The following is a 17,332-nucleotide window of genomic DNA, read 5'->3' as shown; positions in this document are numbered from 1 at the left end:
GGCGGGAGGAAGAGGCGGACGCGGCTAGGGCTCTGGTGCGAACGGGAGAGAGGCCGGTTCGCGAACGAGAGGAAGGAGGTGCGCGTTCGATTTAGGGATTTTGGACTTTAGTGAAAGAAATAATTTGGTTTATATCAATTTAATATATATATATATATATATTTATATTAAATAATATGTGATTTGTTCACGCGCGGCGACACGATAAAATGGGTGTCCTCCGTAGGCAAAATCGACGTTCCGGACGCGTCGGCGCAGTCCGTTTCGTCATCCGGGGTCGCTCGGACGACGTCGTCGACAATCGGGTCAAAACGCGTCGAAATTCAAATTTCACAAAATATTGACCCGCGATCGATCGTACCAAAAGGTTTACTCGAGCATTCGACAAGTAATGCGGCGATCAGACATATCGACTCTCCGAATTGCGAAGCTTGTGCGCGCGGGAGTGCGAATTGTGCAAAAGGCTACCCTAAGGCTCAGGAAGGTCCTATAGGGAATCCCATTTGGGTTTCCTCATGTTGGTTTCGTCCTTCTAAGTGCTAGAAGTTGACACACCACACGCGAAACTCTAGAAGGGGATGGAAGCGGGTCGAACTAAAATGAGGCGGGGCCCACTTCTAAGGGTCTAAGATAGGCGCAGTCGCAGGAAGACCCCTAAGGCTAGATCCTAACTCCTACGAGAAATACTAGACCTCACGAAAAAATTGAGGTCAACAGGCTGGACCAACATAAAACAATAGGAAAAGGCTTCTGATCGATTGCAACGAGGGGGAATGTTGACGGAAGCAACGTGGGATGCGTGGAATTGCAGGATAGCAAGAGGACGATTGCTCGATGTGGCGGAAACGAGTACAGGTGGTTGAATTGGGGAAATTATAGGGAAAACAACAAGATGCGACTGTTTGGGAGCGCCTGCAGTAATGGAGGGAGGTTAGGAGCGATGTGGGGAAGATGTGCAAAGGGATAGGGGAGATAAATACCACTTCAAGAGAGAGATAGAGGTGAAGCACCACCCAAACCCTCAGAGACAGCCCTCGAAGGAAAAATAGGACGCCGACGACTGTTTTGATAGAAATCTGAGCCAAAACTAAATGACTAAAAATGAATAAAGGTTAATAGGAAAGAAAGCATAAGAAATGAAAACATGACAGTTTTGGCCTGTCTGTCATGATTGAGAAATATTGTGGTATTGTAGTTGTTACGGTACCACGTCCGCGGTAAGCTCCCGTGTCATAAACATTATATCCTTATTTTATTTAATTGCCCCTTATCGTAATGTTGTTCATTTGTTGAACTTTCATATCCTCGAAGGGACAGAGTAAGTGAAAATATGAAGATAGAAAATGGATGAAATGAATACAATGTGAAATGGAAAGTTAAATTTTGCAGGAAAAGAAAGGGGGTCATTTATTTTTTTCTTTGGAATATGATGGCCTAGTCATGTGAGTTTAAATGAAATGTTTTAATTATAAAAATTTACTTGGAATCATATCAATTTGCATAGAGGATTTAAGATAAACAGTCCATGACTTAATTGAATCCTTCAAATAGGATGATATTATTCATTTTCATATAAAGAGAGAGAGAGAGAGAGATCTTAAGGGCCCATCAACATCTCTACTAGTTATTGTAACAATTGCTACAGTTTCAAACTGAATATCTATTTTAGACACTTTTTTTCTTTTTTATGGCATGTTGAAAGTTTATTGAAAAAACATTAATATACTAATTCACTTTAAGGGCACAACTCTTAGCACCAACCGCTTCACTAAATTATCAATTCACCGGCTTTCATCCATTTGTTCACTTTAATAAAGTTAATAAAAAATATCAGTACCCATTGAAAGTAATGATTTTATCGGTGTACAAGTCAATCTAACAATCTTCTTTTAGTGTTTTATTGTAGCATATTATTTAACAAGTCAATCCATATATGATATGAATATTTTACCAGCTATCATCAACGAAGCATAAAGCACTAGTAGACATGTTCTCGTCCATAGTTAACATATTATGCAAACTGTAAGTAAAATAAACTTTTTCCCAATGCAACATAGTCAAAGAATTGTCTAGACAAAAAAAAAGTTTTTGAAACACCAGAATCAAAATATATTCTATAAGAAAAATTTAAAATACTAATCATCCACATCTCAAGTTTCTTTAACTTTAAAGCAAACACTCATGCAGGTACTGGCTGCACTTTTTCTCTAGACGGTTCCTGATGCAGGGTAGTTTTATCACAAACTGCTCACTAAATTCATGGTTTCTAATGGACATTGGTTTTTATACCTTTCATTTGTAGTCTTATTTCCTTTATGTTTTTCATTTGAACTTAGTGTGTTGTATTTTATTTTAGATTTTCAAGATTGTAAAATGTAATGTGAGCTAAACTCCTAGTCCAAGGTTGAACTCTACCTTCTCACTTAGCCATGTCATCGAAATTAAGTCAACATTAATCTCTTATTTTTTATTGTTCTTTGAAGGTTTTAGATTTGGTCTTTCAATAACCATTGAGTTTTCATGAAGATGAATTAAAGATGAAGCAAGTTTCCAACAAAAAACTTTATGGCCAACAACTTTTTCTCTTCTATAATATTTTATAGTCTTATGCTATTTATTGCCTATCAATACGAGCACATTGAAGATATATTGTTCTTTTGTGAAATATAAATCTCTTGGAGAAGTAATTTCTTATCTTCGATTTTGTTCCTTAGAGGTCACTCTTCAATTAGTGATTCGATACTTATTTATTTTATTTTTTGTGTTTTTTCTATATTTCTCATATGTACTTCTCCATTGATTGTTATAGATCTTTTCTCTAGGTCTCTACGCTCTTTTTTATAAATCCTCTCAACTTAAACATCAACCCTCATAATTTGCCTACCCTAATGACTCATTTTTGCATTGTCAAACACATGTACACATATTGCATAAGTAATACAATGAATTGAACTCAAGATCATTCCCACTGTCACGACCCAATCTTGGGCTTGAAATTAATTAAGGCAGGAACAGACGGTTGGACGGTTGAATTAAGTTTTCTATATTTTTCATTTTATCACTAACAATTTAATATTCAAATATTTATTTAAAGAGCAACTAAAAAAGCAAATTAAATTATAAGTCAAAGTTTTACTTTTTTTATTGTTGATCATGCCTTCTATACACATTGATTCTTCTTATATTTATCTTATTCAAAAGCTTAAAAGTTGGAAAATATTAAAACAACATAATGAGTTATCTAAAGATAACCCAAGAGCATTCACATTTCTAAAATATAGTAGCCCAAAAAAAAAAAAAAACAATATGTATGTTGATCTTTCATATTTCTATAATAGTCTTATAATAAACTAACTTATCTGTTCATGACATTTATTCATTAGAATATTACTTAAACTTCGATATGCATTTAATCTAATTGTACTCTTCAAGGTTTAATCCTAAACTTTTTTTTTTTACTTCATGCTACTAAAATTTGCATTATCTTAGGACCACCATCAAAACATAATCTAACACACCCCTGACCGATTTTATCTGGTCAGCACTACAACATATGATCTTAATTACGCGATTGGCTGAGGTGGAAATTTGCATGCTTGCACTTGGCCGATATTCTCTCATCGTCATAGTGGCTAGCGATTTAAACATCACAATTATCTGGGGCGATAGGAAAAATCTACACGCTCGGGTACACTTGCGTTCCCTGCCTATACTATAAGAGGGTGAACTGTTCTTAACATACACATACAAATATTCATATATACTCTATTTCATTCTCCATACGTACATTCTTTTTTCATAGAACACTTACCTCTATCTACAGATGAATAATAGAATTTCATTAAATCTATATGTAATGCAACTAACTGATATATTCACCTATACTGGAATTTACATATCATGTAGTCATAAAAACTCTTCTTAGGAAAATTATATTGCAACTGTTTAACATGTATAATTTTCTTATTTAACAATATGAATTTGTTTTAATTTAAATTTCATTGGAACATAACATAAATGAAATCAAACATACAATTAAAAATAATGAAATTTGTTGAAATTTAAAAATATAACTGTTCACCTCTACTTGTTTGCCTATCTCATTCTCCTTGAAAGCTTTCATTATTGCAACAATACCTAATATTAAATAGATATAATTAATACTTAATAATTTATTTTTAAAAGAAAGAGACATAATTAAATCTTTTCTCCTTTACTCTATTCCTTACATTTTATTTCTTCTATCAAAAGAAGAATCCTTTATAATTCCTTCAATTAATTTCCTTTGTTACATATATCATAAAATTCTAATATTATTAATTAACCATTTAATTTAAATCGACTAAAATAAAATTTTAATCAAACACTAACCTTATTGTCGCAACCTTTTCTTCTTCCTCTAATTTGAAATATTCTTCTGATTATACTTTCTATAATTAGTTACATAAAACTAATAAGATTTAATTTAATTAATTCGAAATAGTAATTTATATAAATAACATTATAAACCCTAAAATATTTTATCGATTTTGCACAGTTAGAGAACTACATACAACAAGCTTCCTCTTCCTCTTCCTCTATTCGTGCACAGGCGTGTGCGTATACACTGTTACGCACAAAATGAGCCTCGCATAGTGACAGCTTCATCTCCCTGGCTTCAAATTAAGTAGCACACAACTTTCAAATTTTCATTTCATTCTAGCTGCTCAGGTAGATTCTCACTCACCTACTCTTCCTTCTTCATGTAAAGGCTGCTCGATTCGGCGTAAATGGGCGTCCTCTCCTTCCTTTTCCACGACTCGAAGCGGATCATGACTATACATCTCTTCTGTGTCGCTCGAGCCCGCACAAGAAAGTATGTAAGTTTTAATTGTCTCCTCGCACAAAATCTTTTCCTTCCATCGATTACGACACATGTGATGCCTCATTTCATCTCACTAGAGGATTTGAAGAGAGGGAGAGGAAGTGAGTAGTCAGTAATACGATAGGGTATCTACATTCTAGCATATAAGGGAGGTAGAGGCAAGATCCATTTTCTTGGGGAGTTGAACGGCATAGACGAAGGCATGAGACCAACGAACGCAGGTTAGATTTTCCCAATAGCTGAAGAAGGTGTGGTTGGCGGAAGACGTTTTTGATCGTCAAACAAAGGAGTAATCGATGTTGATAGCAGCATCATTGACGACGTGGCAGGCTGGGAGGCTCGTGCGTAGCAGAGAAGATGTCTGATCGCCAGAGCAGAAAAGGAGGAAGAAGAAAGAGGAGTTTTGTGCGTGCGTACAATGTTTGACCGAGCCTCAGTACAGGGGGAAAAACAACACATTGCGAAGGAATCTTTTAATTAAGCCCATTACGCTCGTACGAGAGTTAGGGCTTTCGCTTTGGATATATTAATGGTTAAGGGGGGTAAGTGTAAATCTTTCATTGAAGTTATTTAATTAAAATTATATATATAAGTTTTTTCTTTAAATGTTAAATTTCATCAAATTAAAATTCTTTTTTCAAGAGGTATCATTTGTAGTAAGTCTTCTTAGTCATTCCAGAATTTATCTTTAGACCCATTTTCTAAACCTACTTGAGGAGCACAAGCATTTATAATATTAAAAATCTTAGTATCAATAATAACCTCAAGAGATATAATTTTATCTCCAACTCTATTAATTTTTACATTATTGTTATTCAAACTATTATCTATAATTACTTCTACACCATTTCTAGTGCGACTCTTGCCAAAATACCACAGTTTAAAACTTAAGTTATCAATCTTTTTAGTTTTTTCTCCAATCCATTTGGTTTCTTGAATACATAAGATATTAATCTTTCTATGAATCATAATATCAATTAATTTCATTAATTTATGATTGAGAGTACATATATTCCAAGATCCTATCCTAATATTAGTTTCATTAGTTTTATGGACTAATTTCTTTACCTGCATCCGTCAGTAATATGAGACCCTTGCTTATTTGACACTACATCCGGGTGCCGGTATAACGACCCTTGCACACATTTCACTGTATCAAGGTCATACAACCCCTCGCTTCCAGGGGACGCCCTGATACTTACACAATGATCAAAATTCAGAGACTAAGTATCCAAAATACATAAAAGCTAGCAAAAGTCTTCTAAACCAGGTTCTAAGCAGCTTTTACTAAAACATCAACTAAACCGTAATTTTAATTAGATTAATATTAAAACAATAAAAAGGGCCCCACATGGCTAAGACAGCCAAGGGACATGAAAACAACTTTGTAGCGAGATGAACTTTGGTTCTACTTTAATTTTGCAATAGCGGAAGCCGGACGCGAGAACTCTTGCAATAGTCACTCGAAGGAGTGGCTTTGCCTTTTTTTTTTGGAAGCTTTTGGAATCGATCTATCACCATTATAATAAGTTCATTATCTTGTTATGTCTGAAGCAATTCCACTACAAAATTCTTGCTCATCTCCAGACGACTCTGAAAGTATGTCAGTCCAAACTTTATTCTGGTAGAATAAATAACTATTATTTCTTGGCACAATCGATGTTGGAATTGCACATAGGCGAGTATTCTCACGAGCCAAGTCTTGAGCCATGAAGTTTGTAACCAACTTCTCTCACTCATACATGGCTAGGTGCATAAACATGTATGATTCGAGGAATCGACCCTAGAATGAAATCTCTGGCATGCTTGGCCCTTCTTAATGGCACAACCAACGAGGTAGACTTCCGGTTAGGGCATATAACGACTCTCCCATAGGGGTTGTCCTGTGTCTGGTATCAGCTCAAACTTACTATTTTCTAAGACCACCCGTATTAATCCTGATGGTGCTTCTCTCATAACCGGTAAAAATGTAGCACAAGGCACGATAGCTTCTAGCTCTGTTCGAGCACTCATCATTGCTGATTTATTTAATGGTGGAAGTACAATATGTTTTTGCCCTTATTAAATGTTTAGGCATTTTGTGGCCATCATGAAGTATGCTCTCTTCATACTGTCACGATTGGCCCAAAAGAAGTTGACAGTGATACAAAGGCATGATATCACACCAAATTTGATGCTGCTATTTGTCTCCAATTTTAAATGCTATCAAGCATCTCTTGTCAACATCGATCTTGTTCCCCTTCTTCAATCAAGTCAGGAATATGGCTAAGAAAAATTTTGAGTAGTGAAGCTCAATTTATCCATCTGATAGCATTAAAAATGCTATCAAACATCTCTTGTCAACATCGGTCTTGTTCCCCTTCTTCAATCAAGTCAGGAGATGGCTAAGAAAAAATCTGAGTTGTGAAGCTCAATTTATCCATCTGTTTAGATACCACATTTTCACAACTGTCTTTATTTATAATGAGGATGCGCTCATCCTCTTTACATTGTAATGGGTACAAAAGATATACCTCAGCCACTGTTGATCTCTCTTAGGTTTATTCTAGATAACTCATCAAACCATAAGCATCTCATTATCTACGGGTAGTTGGTACTCTCCATTCTCCTCCCCTGGGTTTTCGCTCTGTTTCACATCTATTGCACCATGTTCAATAAAATTAATTACTCTCCTATCAGGCAGTTGGATGTAATTTGATTCTATCCATGGCATTTGAAACTTCCTAGCTGGAAATATTTTGAGGGTGTAGTTTTGCTCAGTCATTTTTTTCTTTTGTGTGATTTTCTGTTCACAAGGGGTAGGTCTAAGTACTCTGGTCAGTGCACTCTTATTATTTACTATGAAGGTTGAATCTTGTTTAAAAGGTTGTGTGAACCTGATGCATGCTCTCTTTACCTTCAATACTAGGATATGAACATTTGTAATGTCCAATAGGGTTGTAAAAATACCACATTGTCAATCGACTATCTCAACCTCCCAAGATATCGAACTATGGTGTTCTCCTCGAGCTTTACTAGTTCACACTTCAACATAAGGTTGCTCAAATGTAACGGTCTCAATGATTTTTTTTCTGTAAGTGGTGAAGTCCTAAGAAGATGTCATATTTGTAATGTACTAATAGTTACTTGGGATACATCTCTCTTTTTATTTTGGACCAGGTAATAATTTTCTTTTTCCCCTTATGTTGACGTAGACGCTTCAATTTTTTCCACCACAAGAAAGTGTTTTTCCTGAGCTTGATAGCTATCAATTTAACTTTTTTATCCCGAGGAACGTCTTTGTTCACAAAAATTCGTTCAACTTTTTGGAGTCACTCAATGAACTTATTCAAATCCACACAACTGTCAAAATTCGTTAGATTCACCTTTACTCTAAGTCACTCTCTTTCTCCTCCTATAATCAATATTGAATCGATGTGACACCGACTTGTCATCACTTGAAGCTTTTTGGTGGAAAGGGCTTTTTTCATTTCTTTTATCTTGGTGGTTACCGTTGTTATTATGGGTGAATTTTCCATGTTATTATTTTTTTTCCAAAATCATTGTGCCTCCACTACAATTGGAGGATTTCTCACTCCATGTCCCCCATAATAAGCTCTTGAACACCTTGTTGCGGGATTTTCCTTGGCAGCATGGCTGTTCTTCCAATAAAAATTTCAGTTGAAAGGGAGGTGGTGGTTTAGGGTTTGGGTTAGCACTAGGTGGATGATTACAGATTTTTTTTTTTTGGTTGTGAGGGTATAGGTTATGTTGTGAGTAATTTTTGTTTGGCAACGAAGAAAGTTAAACTTCTAAAAATTTTTAAATTTTCGGACTTTGATATCAAATAACACCATTCTAAGGCTCTTAGAAGGTTAATAGGAAGTAGAGTTAGCGGGTAGGTGGTTGTGAAATAGTAAGAGGATGAGAATATATGAGCCTTACAATATTTGGAAAGTGATAAGGGACAATCGGCGGTTGTTTGGACTGAAAATGACAGTCGAATGGAAAGACGGTGAGGTACGGATGGTGTGAAGATCCCCTGCCTGTTTCTGGGTAAGCCATAGATGCCATTTACAAAAGGAAAAATGCTACAACGGTCCGGAAAGCAAAGCAGAAACTCAGAGAATAAGCTTTCAAAATACATAAAGTCAAGCAAAAGTCTTCTAAACCATGTTCTAAGCAGCTTACTTATGCTAAGACATCAATTAAACCCTAGTTCTAATTAGACTAATATTAAACCAATAGAAAAGGGCCCCACATGACTAATACAGTCGTGGTAGGAAAACAGGGCTGTAGCGGATTGACTCCGGTTCTGCTTCAAACAGCGATTGCGGGACCACGGGATGCGGGACATGAGACTTCCCATGTCAATTCATATATGTAAAAATGAAATTTTTGGTGATAGATATGTAAATACATAGGAATTGAGTTGTATGTGGTAAATATATATATATATATATAGTTGTATGTGTGTAAATATATATATATATATATATTTTTAATATTTCCTATGAATACCCACGTGACACTGAAAATGTGACTGAAATTTCTTATTAGTTTTGTTATGCTTTATTAAATGCCTTCTTTAATCAGTTTAATGTAAAGTAGCATAGTATTAAGTTTGTTGTATTTGTGGCTCAGGATTGTGGACAACCTGGATTTACTTTGTCTGAGAGGCGGCGTTTTAGCAACATACTGTCCCAGTGGGTGAATATATTTGAAGTCACCTTCTTTATTGCACATTTTTTTCTCCAAAATACTTCAGCTTACATCATATATTGGAGATTTTGAACTTCTTATGTCCTTCGCTAACTAAGATTCTATTTATTATTTTATGTTTTCTCCACTTCTTGATGAACAACTCTTCTCTAAAAGCCAAATCAGATTTACCCTTGGTATGTTTTGTGCTTATTAGCTAAATAAAATCAAATGACTCTAGAACCAGATGCTGCTCCTTAGAATCAATTAGCCTTTTTTGCATTCTCTCAACATAAATGTTTCCGCTCTTTTCTGCAGTTGTGAAATTTTCTCTTATCTTCTTATGTCTATAAAGTATGGTTTTCTAACCCCTATGAAACCTAGTAAAACTTCTCCATTGCAGTAATGGACCGTTACAATGCCATATAAACTTGCAAACCGTAAAAGGGCGAAGGTTATTCCCTCTTAAGCCTATTGTGGGTAGGGGGGATTTAAGACTATATGGATCAACCCACCTCATAAATGGCCAAATTTCATATTACATGAAATCTTTAAGAGGGTATAAATGAAACCTCATCAATTCAAATTTGAGACTAGTCGAATGTTACCTTTTTCAAGCTTATTTATTTACTAGTTTATTGAGCTTGAACTTAACATAAATATGATCTAAGCTTTAAAATTTTCTTAAAAATTATTTACTTATTTATTATTAAGCTCTTGTTAAAAATAAGGTTTTAATCAAGCTTAAATATCTATGTAAGTTGCTAATAATTCAAACTTAACTTTGTAATTGAAGATAACTCTCCATAGCTGATAAAATTTGAATTATTTCAGTTTCTCAAATATGCTTTTATTTTGAGAATATTGTTGCTATTTTAATGTTCTTATGTGTGTGTGTGTGTGTTTCATATAAGGCAGGAGTAAAGTGCATAATATGCGGCAAACTCATCATAAATAAAAGAATGTGATGCTCCTAAATCGAATAAATTAGTATTAGGGTTGATCTTAAATTAGAAACATACTTGTAACCACTTCTTCAGATTCTTTGGCTTCCTGATGGGTAGTTGCAAAAACTCAGACTTTTATTGGTTACTCGGCTCTGCGCTCTGAAGTTTCATTTTTTGTTAAAGTTGAAGGCTTTCCCAAAAATTGTGTTTTGCTTGACTGACCACTTTCTAAAATTTTCTAGGCTGCCTTTGTCCTTGACTTGTTAGTGCTCTGCTGTCACTTTTCTTTTTCGGCAGACAGTTCATTTGAATATGCTCTGATTGTCCACATTTGTGGCATTTTTATGAATATATCAAACACTGCCCGAAATGCCTTTCTCACATTTTTCACAAACTAGTTTTTATTATTGTGTATGCTTCTGCTTAACTTTTGATTTAATTTTCTTATTTTGGAAATAGTCTCCCTTGCTAAAATCCTTTCGCTTGTTGGTTTGAGGTTGCCACTACTGACTAGAGAAATTCAGCTCGTTTTAAATTCTTTTGGCTCTTTCATGAACACTTAAAAGTCACTTATTTCGAATCGTGTCAAAGTCAATTTCAACCGATCTTTTGAGGTTACGCAGAAATTTGTGATATTTTCCTTCTGGGTACTAACATAATAAGGTCCATATTTGAAAGAGAATTGAATTATGCCTCATATTGCATAACTGATTTGAACCTCTGAGTCAGATTGAAGAATTTTTCTTGTCGCAGTAATCTGGCTGAAGGCGGAGTAAACCAATTTTTGAGGACTTTAACAATTTCATTCCACTTAAATTGTAAACTGAAAATTTTCTCTATGTTACGCTTTCCACCACCTCTGCCTCGACTTCTATGTTATGTCTGCCATCACCTTACCCCAAATATCATATTAAGCAATGATAAATGTTGCACCTTCAATATAGAAGTTATCAATAATCTCTCTGATACAAACGGTTCCCTATATTTTGTCACTATCTGATCACAATGGTTCTTAGAATTTCGCCACTGTCTGAATACCAGTAGTCTGGGATGTCATATCTCTGCATAGTGTATTTGCAATCACTCATGCAATAGTTCACTTATAACATCACTTGTGACATTTAAATCATCATTCATGCATCAAACATTCATCACAGACATTTGATATATCATGTATATGAATCATAGCAAATAAATACATACAAGCAATAAATTTTATAAGCATATTCATCTATATCATATCATAGCATAGCATCACTTTTATCGTAAAAGAAGTCAACTTCAGCTATCCATCTACAATATGCAAGAAATGCTAAATACATTAGTGTTAAACGTAGAATCAAATGAAAACCTATAAACTTTTTTTTTTAATTAGCACAAGATTATTTCACCTAACTAACCCTAGAAAGAGTTCCCACACGCTTGTCTCAATCTCACCATCTCATATAAACAACCTGGAAATCATAGACATCGTAGAAATTCATGAATTTGAGCTCATATCGTGATTTAACCTTAAACATAACTTATTTGTCAAAACATATCTCAAACGGGCTTCTCAGCCTAAATCTGTCATTCCGATGTCCCATATTTTATGCCTTTTTTTCCTAACACGCCATTCTTCCCTTCCTCTCGGTAATTTCATGCCGATAGTCCTTACAGATGCTTGCAAACCAAGTTTTATGCTTCTAACACAAGTTATACGCCTGCTACGGCTACCGAAATTAAATAAATGCCCAAATTGGTTGGTATTTGTCAAAACGGAAATAAGAGGAAGGAAGGGAATGTTTAGAATAGCGTGAAAGAGGGTTTTGTAGATTTTGATTTCTTCTTGGACCACTGAACGACCACCTGCAGCACTCGGCGGGTTGCGACCGCTCTCCGTTCGTGACCTGGAGCAGTAATTGATCGTAGGAACTCATAGTGGAAAGAAGTTTGGAGGTAATGAAGGGAGGTTCAACACTTAATGCCATTCTAATGCTTGTCAGTCATCTGACCTACCCTACGACTGAAAAATGCAATGGGAGGCCGGTTAGGTGCACAGTGCATGTACGGGAGATTAGAGAATAATTAAATGTCAATTAAATTATTAAACTTATAACTTTTGAATTTTATTTCTCCCATTATATTCATAATTAATACATAGTGTTATATATCGATTTGATTGATTTAACTAGTATAAAATTGATTCGATTGAGTTTGGTAGGATGCAAAATTTGAGATACTCTTAAAATTTCCCGAACTTTTACCTAATTTTCAAATTTTGGGCATTACAGATTCAACGTATGTTAAGAAAGGCAAAGGTAGACCTTAAAAGACTTGGGCATATTGTATAAAAAATGATTTTAATTTATTAGAATTAAATGAAAATATAAAGCTGAATAGGACACAATGGAGAAAAAGGATTCATGTAGCCGATCCTACTTAGTGGGATAAAGATTTGTTGTTGTCGTTGTTTGTACCCTTCTTATAATTTCGTACTTTAAATCTCATGCTTGTGAGCCTTTTTCTTATGGTTGGATTATAAATTTTTATCTTACTACTTTCTTCATTTTTAACAGAGGAAAACTGATCGATGCTTATAGATTTATTCACAAGGAACAAGACATGGAAAGAGGATTTTCTTGGTCTGGCAACCCTGTTGGCAAGTAAGAATATCAATGAATATCAATTATAATGGATTGCATGGGAAGTGCGAAATATATATATATATATAATATATATATATATATATATATTACATGTGTGCGTGCACATGTTTATATTTATGTATTATATTCTTGTTGTTATAATTAACATTAGAACTTTTGCCTCATTATTTCAGATGCTTTAATTTCTGGGAAAGGATCTGAGAATGAGTTTTACTCCTATTTTCCTGTATTTTCATTCCATTTTATTAGTGAAGCAATGAATAGTTGTGAAATCCTCGAAATTTTAGCTAACTAGGGTTTCCTTATTTTTATTTTTATTGTCAAAAGATTGTTTCCAAATTTCTTACTTCACAACCCTTCAATTTCATTTGAGTTTTGCAGTATTCCCTGAAATTGTGAAGAAGCATTTTGGTAACTGTATTCAACAACAAAAGAAATATTCTCGATTTTGGTAACTATCAAGGAGTCAAATTTAAGATTCACATACATTGAATATTTCTGAGAGGGTAATGTAACATATAAAGAAAATATGTCAATATTAAAGAATCAATTTAACTTTGTGCTCCAAAGAGTAATTTTAAATATGATATTTCACTCTTTTGCAATTAATAAAAAAATTTCAACAAACAAATAATTTTCATATATGTTTATTGATCTTAAAAAAGCATATGATTGAGTATTATGATAACTGATTCAATGGCCATCAAACAAAAATTTTGTTTTAAGTTATTTTGAAGATTACATATATTTTTAAAATTTATGAGTATTAGAAGTAAGGGGTTCCCAATCATGTAGGCATATATCAGTATCAATGGTAAATTTGTATAATTTTTTTAAGTTATGGAGCCATTCACAACAAATATTTCTATTCAGTTTACTTGGTGAAAATGCTTTTTATTGATGATATACTTTTTATCAATATGAGCTCTATTGAATTAAGTGAAAGATTAATGCAATGAAAATATATTTAGAAGATAAAGATTTAGAATTAATAGAAAATTGGAGTATATAATATGAGTAGCTGTAATATTACTAATTATTAAATAACATCACTAGGATATAAATTAAGATATAGGTATGACAAGTTTTAAGTATCTAGTATCATGTATCTATTATATACAAGAATGGAGATATAGATGACAATAACTTCTAAAGTTAAAACTTGGTGATTTACATTGAGGAGTATCTCTACAGTATTATTTGGTAAGAGAATTTTATTTAGACTTGAAGGGATAATATTATCCAACTAAATTATGCTACCATTACTATATGGATCAACCTTGTTTATAGATAACTGGAGCGTGATAGAAATAAAAGTGTTTAATATGTATGTTCAACAAACTCAAAAAGGATGCAGTATGACATGACTATATTAGAGAAATGGTGGTAATAACATTTTTTAAGGATAAATACTGACAAGTAGATTTAGATAGTTTGCACATGTTGATTGAAGGGTAGAAGGTGATGCACTAGTAAATAAAAATTGTGTTGAATGGTTTGTAAGATAAAAAAGTAACCAATGTTGAATTGGAAAAATTTGCAAAAAAAAAATTACAAACTAAGTTTACACTTAATGCGATACTATGTGCAAATTTGAATTAATGGAATAGCAACCATTGTTGGTGTTGGAAGGCTTGAACATTTGAATGCATCTCTTATACCTAAGTGGTTGTTTGATTTCCTTAGATCCAGATGAGCCTTAATATAGTCAAAAAATTTATATTAAAAAATTTTGCAGAAAGAGAATTATGGGAGGTTGTTTTCAAATACTAGATTTGGTCAGCATTCATTAGACTTTGAGTTATTCCACGTTCCTTTTAACAAATCTATTTCTATTTAACTGAAATTCTTGCCACAAGAGGCCTCAATAGAAGACCTGTTGTATAATTCACGGGCAAAAGTCTACAAAAAATATAATTCAAGGAGTATAAAATAGATTGATTGAAAAAAATACAATTGTAACTGAGTAAGAACTACGCAGACATGGGTGATGTGTGGTTTTACAAATATATCAAAATTTGGAGATCCCTTAAGCATGTTCATTGAAAAGCCAATCACTTCTACAAATGAATAAAAAATTGAAAGTAATGAGTTATATTGTTCGATGAAATATAAGCATTACAAGGAGCATCTTGATAATAGGAGCCATCTACACAGGAGGTGGAGATGCTGGCTAAGTTGGAGGAACCATCATGACTCTAGAAACTCGACGAGGGAGGCATTTAAGTAGGAATTTGAACTGGGGAGAGGGATAATTGCAAGTGCCGCCTGATTGTAGTGAATATGTGTGGCAAGGATTGAGGACAGGGATAGAAAGTTTTCCCAGGGAAAGTAGCTGACAAGAGGAATGTGAGCACAAAGCTGTGTACACAAACGTACATGAGCATAGCAGCTAGGTAGATGAAACCAAGACACCGATTATGAGCTATCCTAGCTATTTGGATTGGCATTAATATTCCATGCTTTAGCTTCTATTTTTTCATAACCATTGAAAAAATTATACATGTTTGGTTAAAACCCTTTTTCTTATCGGATCTTTTGCAACATTCATATTTTCTTAAATGTTGTTGCAACTGCTCTCCCCTTGAAGCGGGGGCTAAGGGGGGGCTGAACCAACTAACCGGTTCAGCTATATGGGAAAGGGTCGGCCGGCCCTTGGGCTGGGCTAGAGGTTGGCTGCCCAAGGGGAGTGGCCTCCCCCTCTTTAATTATCTACTATTATAAATTTTTCTTTTGCTTTGTTTAGGATTAGCTTTGTTGAAATTTTTGTTTGGACAGCCGTTGGCGCCCCATTTTCCTTTTTTAGGGCTGTATCCGATAGGGAGAAGGTGCTCTGGCTGTTACTTTCATCCTGATGTGGTGTTTATCTTCCCCTCTTCTCTTTGTTGCCGCTGCTCTTGCATCCTATCTCCCTACTGCTAACTATCTCCTCTCTCCCGTGACCAGCCATCGTTCCCCCTTGCCGTGTGCCAACAGCAGCCCCTCCTTTCACCATGCTGCAACCTGGTGTCACCCAACCACCTTTTCTCTGCTATCCTCCAAACCGCACTCCCACCTGTCTACTTGCCACCGCCAGTCCCCCGAGCTTTCTGCAGCCCAACCGCCTTCTCCTTACACAGCTATCCAACCACACCTTCCCTTTCCCCTCCCCCACCGTAATCCCCTGCTAGCCCTCCTTCCTCTCCTACATAGCAGCCAACCTTCCGCCCCCCACCCAGTTCAAACCTTTCAACTGCAGCACCAACACCCTAATTTTGTGTCAAGTCGTCTTTTTTTTTTTTTCAAGTGTCTTGTTTGTAACTTTTTTTAATTTCAGCAATAAAGACATTGTTCCATTGTGATTTTTTATTTAATTCCAGTATCACTGCTAATTATCATTGGAATATTCTTATCATCTAGTTACCTCACAATGAATGGAGTTGTTTTGTGCTGGAAATTTGGTAATCTACTTTTTTATACTTTTTTATTTGCAGTTTTTTTCATCTTACGGTTCTAAAATTTACAAATTTATAATGCTCTTTCAAATTCTTAGTACAAATCGAGGTTGCAACTTTGTTTTCATAGTAGAAATGGGCATTGGTTTCCTAGATAGCTTGCGTGCAAGTTAGAAAACTGAACTGTTTCCATTCTTGTAGGTATCGAGGAAAAAGAATGAGGATCGACTATTTTATAGTATCAGAGAAGCTGAAGGACAAGATAATTTCATGTGATATGCATGGGCATGGAATTGAGCTAGAAGGTTGTATCACACTGGCACTCATACACGTGATTTTAAGTTACATATTTCAAATTTTTTACCAGGATCTGTAGGCTATATTTACTATTTGCGAAACACCATCTCTGCTTCTCATGTGACGCATGCATGCATATGGTGCATGTTTAGCTGATCTGGAATCAAGTAACACATTTGAATACCTCGGATGCATATTTGATAGCAATATGGAGCACGTAAAATGTGATGTAGGTGCCAAAATATAAGTTTGGAAGACTTACATACCTCTCAATCCCTGTGTATTTGCCCATTTAACACCAAAACTTCAATTTTTACATTCATGGTATTTTATGCATGAAAAGTTTTATTTCACCTTTTAAAAGTTAAAATGGTGATATTTTTTATGTGAAATGAAAGAATTGGGTGCTATAACCGTAAAAAAAGTAACGTTTACGTGTTAGATATGTAAACACATAAGAAT

General features: G+C 34.6%; 1 protein-coding gene across 2 annotated transcripts in view; it reads left to right on the top strand.

Moving 5' to 3' along the window:
• LOC110032868 (DNA-(apurinic or apyrimidinic site) lyase) overlaps nucleotides 1-17,332 on the top strand; it is a 97,344-nt gene that overhangs the window by 66,612 nt on the left and 13,400 nt on the right. For both annotated transcript variants that reach the window (XM_020736641.1, XM_020736642.1), the window contains exons 6-8: nucleotides 9,488-9,549; nucleotides 13,050-13,136; nucleotides 16,775-16,878. In XM_020736641.1, the coding sequence (XP_020592300.1) occupies nucleotides 9,488-9,549; nucleotides 13,050-13,136; nucleotides 16,775-16,878 (253 nt within the window). The remainder of the gene's footprint in view (nucleotides 1-9,487; nucleotides 9,550-13,049; nucleotides 13,137-16,774; nucleotides 16,879-17,332) is intronic.

The sequence above is a fragment of the Phalaenopsis equestris genome, unplaced genomic scaffold, assembly GCF_001263595.1.
Source record: "Phalaenopsis equestris unplaced genomic scaffold, ASM126359v1 Scaffold001042, whole genome shotgun sequence".
Lineage (NCBI taxonomy): Eukaryota > Viridiplantae > Streptophyta > Magnoliopsida > Asparagales > Orchidaceae > Phalaenopsis > Phalaenopsis equestris.
Note: the sequence above shows the minus strand (reverse complement) of the source record. Positions and strands in the feature narration are given on the sequence as shown.